This window comes from Oncorhynchus clarkii, chromosome 13, assembly GCF_045791955.1.
Source record: "Oncorhynchus clarkii lewisi isolate Uvic-CL-2024 chromosome 13, UVic_Ocla_1.0, whole genome shotgun sequence".
Classification (NCBI taxonomy): domain Eukaryota; kingdom Metazoa; phylum Chordata; class Actinopteri; order Salmoniformes; family Salmonidae; genus Oncorhynchus; species Oncorhynchus clarkii.
The window spans coordinates 6,570,597-6,576,596 of record NC_092159.1 but is presented as its reverse complement, the minus strand read 5'-3'; the positions used below and the strand labels follow the sequence as shown (position 1 = coordinate 6,576,596).

The following is a 6,000-nucleotide window of genomic DNA, read 5'->3' as shown; positions in this document are numbered from 1 at the left end:
CAGATCATACTCAGACAGGCCTCGTCTCTCTTCAGATCATACTCAGACAGGCCTCGTCTCTCTTCAGATCATACTCAGACAGGCCTCGTCTCTCTTCAGATCATACTCAGACAGGCCTCGTCTCCCTCAGATCATACTCAGACAGACCTCGTCTCTCTTCAGATCATACTCAGACAGGCCTCGTCTCTCTTCAGATCATACTCAGACAGGCCTCGTCTCTCTTCAGATCATACTCAGACAGGCCTCGTCTCTCTTCAGATCATACTCAGACAGGCCTCGTCTCTCTTCAGATCATACTCAGACAGGCCTCGCCTCTCTTCAGATCATACTCAGACAGGCCTCGTCTCTCTTCAGATCATACTCAGACAGGCCTCGTCTCTCTTCAGATCATACTCAGACAGGCCTCGCCTCTCTTCAGATCATACTCAGACAGGCCTCGCCACTCTTCAGATCATACTCAGACAGGCCTCGTCTCTCTTCAGATCATACTCAGACAGGCCTCGTCTCTCTTCAGATCATACTCAGACAGGCCTCGTCTCTCTTCAGATCATACTCAGACAGGCCTCGTCTCTCTTCAGATCATACTCAGACAGGCCTCGTCTCTCTTCAGATCATACTCAGACAGGCCTCGTCTCTCTTCAGATCATACTCAGACAGGCCTCGTCTCTCTTCAGATCATACTCAGACAGGCCTCGTCTCTCTTCAGATCATACTCAGACAGGCCTCGTCTCTCTTCAGATCATACTCAGACAGGCCTCGTCTCTCTTCAGATCATACTGAGACAGGCCTCGTCTCTCTCTTCAGATCATACTCAGACAGGCCTCGTCTCTCTTCAGATCATACTCAGACAGGCCTCGTCTCTCTTCAGATCATACTCAGACAGGCCTCGTCTCTCTTCAGATCATACTCAGACAGGCCTCGTCTCTCTTCAGATCATACTCAGACAGGCCTCGCCTCTCTTCAGATCATACTCAGACAGGCCTCGCCTCTCTCTCAGATCATACTCAGACAGGCCTCGTCTCTCTTCAGATCATACTCAGACAGGCCTCGCCTCTCTCTCAGATCATACTCAGACAGGCCTCGTCTCTCTTCAGATCATACTCAGACAGGCCTCGCCTCTCTCTCAGATCATACTCAGACAGGCCTCGCCTCTCTCTCAGATCATACTCAGACAGGCCTCGCCTCTCTCTCAGATCATACTCAGACAGGCCTCATCTCTCTTCAGATCATACTCAGACAGGCCTCGCCTCTCTCTCAGATCATACTCAGACAGGCCTCGCCTCTCTCTCAGATCATACTCAGACAGGCCTCGTCTCTCTTCAGATCATACTCAGACAGGCCTCGCCTCTCTCTCAGATCACACTCAGACAGGCCTCGTCTCCCTTCAGATCATACTCAGACAGGCCTCGTCTCTCTTCAGATCATACTCAGACAGGCCTCGTCTCTCTTCAGATCATACTCAGACAGGCCTCGTCTCTCTTCAGATCATACTCAGACAGGCCTCGTCTCCCTCAGATCATACTCAGACAGACCTCGTCTCTCTTCAGATCATACTCAGACAGGCCTCGTCTCTCTTCAGATCATACTCAGACAGGCCTCGTCTCTCTTCAGATCATACTCAGACAGGCCTCGTCTCTCTTCAGATCATACTCAGACAGGCCTCGTCTCTCTTCAGATCATACTCAGACAGGCCTCGCCTCTCTTCAGATCATACTCAGACAGGCCTCGTCTCTCTTCAGATCATACTCAGACAGACCTCGTCTCTCTTCAGATCATACTCAGACAGGCCTCGCCTCTCTTCAGATCATACTCAGACAGGCCTCGCCACTCTTCAGATCATACTCAGACAGGCCTCGTCTCTCTTCAGATCATACTCAGACAGGCCTCGTCTCTCTTCAGATCATACTCAGACAGGCCTCGTCTCTCTTCAGATCATACTCAGACAGGCCTCGTCTCTCTTCAGATCATACTCAGACAGGCCTCGTCTCTCTTCAGATCATACTCAGACAGGCCTCGTCTCTCTTCAGATCATACTCAGACAGGCCTCGTCTCTCTTCAGATCATACTCAGACAGGCCTCGTCTCTCTTCAGATCATACTCAGACAGGCCTCGTCTCTCTTCAGATCATACTCAGACAGGCCTCGTCTCTCTTCAGATCATACTGAGACAGGCCTCGTCTCTCTCTTCAGATCATACTCAGACAGGCCTCGTCTCTCTTCAGATCATACTCAGACAGGCCTCGTCTCTCTTCAGATCATACTCAGACAGGCCTCGTCTCTCTTCAGATCATACTCAGACAGGCCTCGTCTCTCTTCAGATCATACTCAGACAGGCCTCGTCTCTCTTCAGATCATACTCAGACAGGCCTCGTCTCTCTTCAGATCATACTCAGACAGGCCTCGCCTCTCTTCAGATCATACTCAGACAGGCCTCGCCTCTCTTCAGATCATACTCAGACAGGCCTCGTCTCTCATCAGATCATACTCAGACAGGCCTCGCCTCTCTTCAGATCATACTCAGACAGGCCTCGCCTCTCTTCAGATCATACTCAGACAGGCCTCGTCTCTCTTCAGATCATACTCAGACAGGCCTCGTCTCTCTTCAGATCATACTCAGACAGGCCTCGCCTCTCTTCAGATCATACTCAGACAGGCCTCGTCTCTCTTCAGATCATACTCAGACAGGCCTCGTCTCTCTTCAGATCATACTCAGACAGGCCTCGCCTCTCTTCAGATCATACTCAGACAGGCCTCGTCTCTCTTCAGATCATACTCAGACAGGCCTCGTCTCTCTTCAGATCATACTCAGACAGGCCTCGTCTCTCTTCAGATCATACTCAGACAGGCCTCGTCTCTCTTCAGATCATACTCAGACAGGCCTCGTCTCCCTCAGATCATACTCAGACAGGCCTCGTCTCCCTCAGATCATACTCAGACAGGCCTCGTCTCTCTTCAGATCATACTCAGACAGGCCTCGTCTCTCTTCAGATAATACTCAGACAGGCCTCGTCTCTCTTCAGATCATACTCAGACAGGCCTCGTCTCTCTTCAGATCATACTCAGACAGGCCTCGCCTCTCTTCAGATCATACTCAGACAGGCCTCGCCTCTCTTCAGATCATACTCAGACAGGCCTCGTCTCTCTTCAGATCATACTCAGACAGGCCTCGTCTCTCTTCAGATCATACTCAGACAGGCCTCGTCTCCCTCAGATCATACTCAGACAGGCCTCATCTCTCTCTCAGATCATACTCAGACAGGCCTCGTCTCTCTTCAGATCATACTCAGACAGGCCTCATCTCTCTTCAGATCATACTCAGACAGGCCTCGCCTCTCTTCAGATCATACTCAGACAGGCCTCGTCTCTCTTCAGATCATACTCAGACAGGCCTCGTCTCTCTTCAGATCATACTCAGACAGGACTCGTCTCTCTTCAGATCATACTCAGACAGGCCTCGCCTCTCTTGCCTCGTGAATGATGTCATCGTTGATTAAAGAGACAGCACACACATTTATTTATAAAAGAAGCTTCTTCTGAGCAAATGTTGTCAGTATAGTGAAATCAGTGCCACATGGAAACAAATGGTTTTTCATGAAAATCAGTCAAAACTCAATGTCACACACACAGTCCTATTGAATAATATGTTTTCCCCTGTACAGTGAACAGGCCTTGGCTTCGTCTTGATTTACACAGTTTATCAATGGAAATGTAATGTTCAAATTAATGATTACTGTTATGTTGTTATGTAGTTGTATTGGTAAAAACGTCAAAGTCAAATTGATTGTATAACTGTTTAAAAAAACTCTGAAAAATGTTGATGTAAAAAAAATATTATTATGTAATGATGCCCAACAAAAGAACAGAGCACTAGGTGAGCTGGTCTGTCTGGATCAAGTGCCATTCTGTGACTTTGGCTAATATGCTTTATTTGTTTTAACCTGGTATCTTTCTGGTATCAAGTATTGAAGTCAACATTCTGGGGAAGGGACTTAGATCGGATTACTTACTGGCAAAGACTCCAGAACAGCAGCTGTTTAGATGAACCATTACTCAGCTCTCCCTCTCTCTCTCTCTCTCTCTCTCTCTCTCTATCTCTCTCCCTCCCCCCTCTCTCTCTGTCTCTCTCTCTTTCTCCCCCCCCTCTCTCTCTCTCTCTGTCACTCTCTCTTTCTCCCCCCCTTTCTCTATCTCTCTCCCTCCCCCCTCTCTCTCTGTCTCTCTCTCTTTCTTCCCCCCTCTCTCTCTGTCACTCTCTCTTTCTCCCCCCCTCAATCTCTCTCCCTCCCCCCTCTCTCTCTGTCTCTCTCTCTTTCTTCCCCACTCTCTCTGTCACTCTCTCTTCCCCCCCTCTCTCTCTCCCTCTCTCTCCCTATCTCGTATCTCGCTCCTTCTCACTCTCTCGCTCTCTCTCTCTTATCCCTCTCTCAGCTCCATGTTCCACTGGGCTTGGTTTCAGAAGCTATTCAGAGAACTCAACCCCCTACAGAGAGAGAGAGAGAGAGAGAAGTGAAAGAGAACCAAAGGGGCGGGTATTAACAGGCTGAGACTGAACTTCAGAAAGAGACAGAGGAGAACAAAACAGTTGTTTTTCTAAGCCCATGTGGCTCACACAGAGACGTGTCTCACAAAAAGAGAGGGAAGATTTTTTTTGTTTTCTTCTGTTAATTTTCTCAAACTGGATCATATGGAATTAAAACGTTGTTAAACTGGGATTTTCTTCAATCTGAATTCAGCTGTGAAACAGATTTCATCTCAGACTGATTCTTCTTGTGGGACTAGTTTTATTAGGATCCTACTAGTTGTCTGGTGTGGATATAATACCAGTCTGTCTCTGAGATGGGGTCCAGAACTATTCTACTTGTTCTGGGTGAGTCTAACCTTGTATATCTTTGTAACTTGACTTGTGTGTTTGTGCGTATGTGTGTTTGGGTGTGTGTGGGGTGTGTGTGAGTGTGTGTGTGTGTGCCCGTGTGAGAAAGTGACATTGTCATTTATTGTTGAATTACTACAGAATATTCCAACCATGTATCAACCATGTATCAACCACGTACCAACCATGGATACAGTGGGAATGTTCCAACCCTATCTTATACATGTATAAACTACCAGACTGTATACAAGACAGTTTCTAGGCAGTTTTAGTGTGTATAGACAGTTTTAGTGTGTGTAGACAGTTTTAGTGTGTGTAGACAGTTTTAGTGTGTATAGACAGTTTTAGTGTGTATAGACAGTTTTAGTGTGTATAGACAGTTCTAGTGTGTATAGACAGTTTTAGTGTGTATAGACAGTTTTAGTGTGTATAGACAGTTTTAGTGTGTATAGACAGGTTTAGTGTGTATAGACAGTTTTAGTGTGTATAGACAGTTTTAGTGTGTATAGACAGGTTTAGTGTGTATAGACAGTTTTAGTGTGTATAGACAGTGTGTATAGACAGGTTTAGTGTGTGTAGACAGTTTTAGTGTGTATAGACAGTTTTAGTGTGTATAGACAGGTTTAGTGTGTGTAGACAGTTTTAGTGTGTATAGACAGTTTTAGTGTGTATAGACAGTTTTAGTGTGTATAGACAGGTTTAGTGTGTATAGACAGGTTTAGTGTGTATAGACAGTTTTAGTGTGTGTAGACAGTTTTAGTGTGTGTAGACAGGTTTAGTGTGTATAGACAGTTTTAGTGTGTGTAGACAGGTTTAGTGTGTGTAGACAGTTTTAGTGTGTGTAGACAGTTTTAGTGTGTATAGACAGTTTTAGTGTGTATAGACAGTTTTAGTGTGTGTAGACAGTTTTAGTGTGTATAGACAGTTTTAGTGTGTATAGACAGTTTTAGTGTGTATAGACAGTGTTAGTGTGTATAGACAGTTTAAGTGTTTATAGACAGTTTTAGTGTGTATAGACAGTTTTAGTGTGTATAGACAGTTTTAGTGTGTATAGACAGTTTTAGTGTGTGTGTAGACAGTTTTAGTGTGTATAGACAGTTTTAGTGTGTATAGACAGTTTTAGTGTGTGTA

At 46.0% G+C, this 6,000-nt stretch overlaps 1 protein-coding gene across 2 annotated transcripts in view; it reads left to right on the top strand.

Annotated features, from left to right (window-relative positions):
- The first annotated feature begins 4,538 nt into the window (after window positions 1–4,538).
- Window positions 4,539–6,000, top strand: part of LOC139423643 (adhesion G protein-coupled receptor E5-like) — a 58,146-nt gene continuing 56,684 nt past the window's right edge. For both annotated transcript variants that reach the window (XR_011635864.1, XM_071175236.1), the window contains exon 1: window positions 4,539–4,866. Coding sequence is in view for 1 of the 2 variants with exons in the window: in XM_071175236.1 (XP_071031337.1) it covers window positions 4,836–4,866 (31 nt within the window). In the remaining variant the exon portion in view is untranslated. The remainder of the gene's footprint in view (window positions 4,867–6,000) is intronic.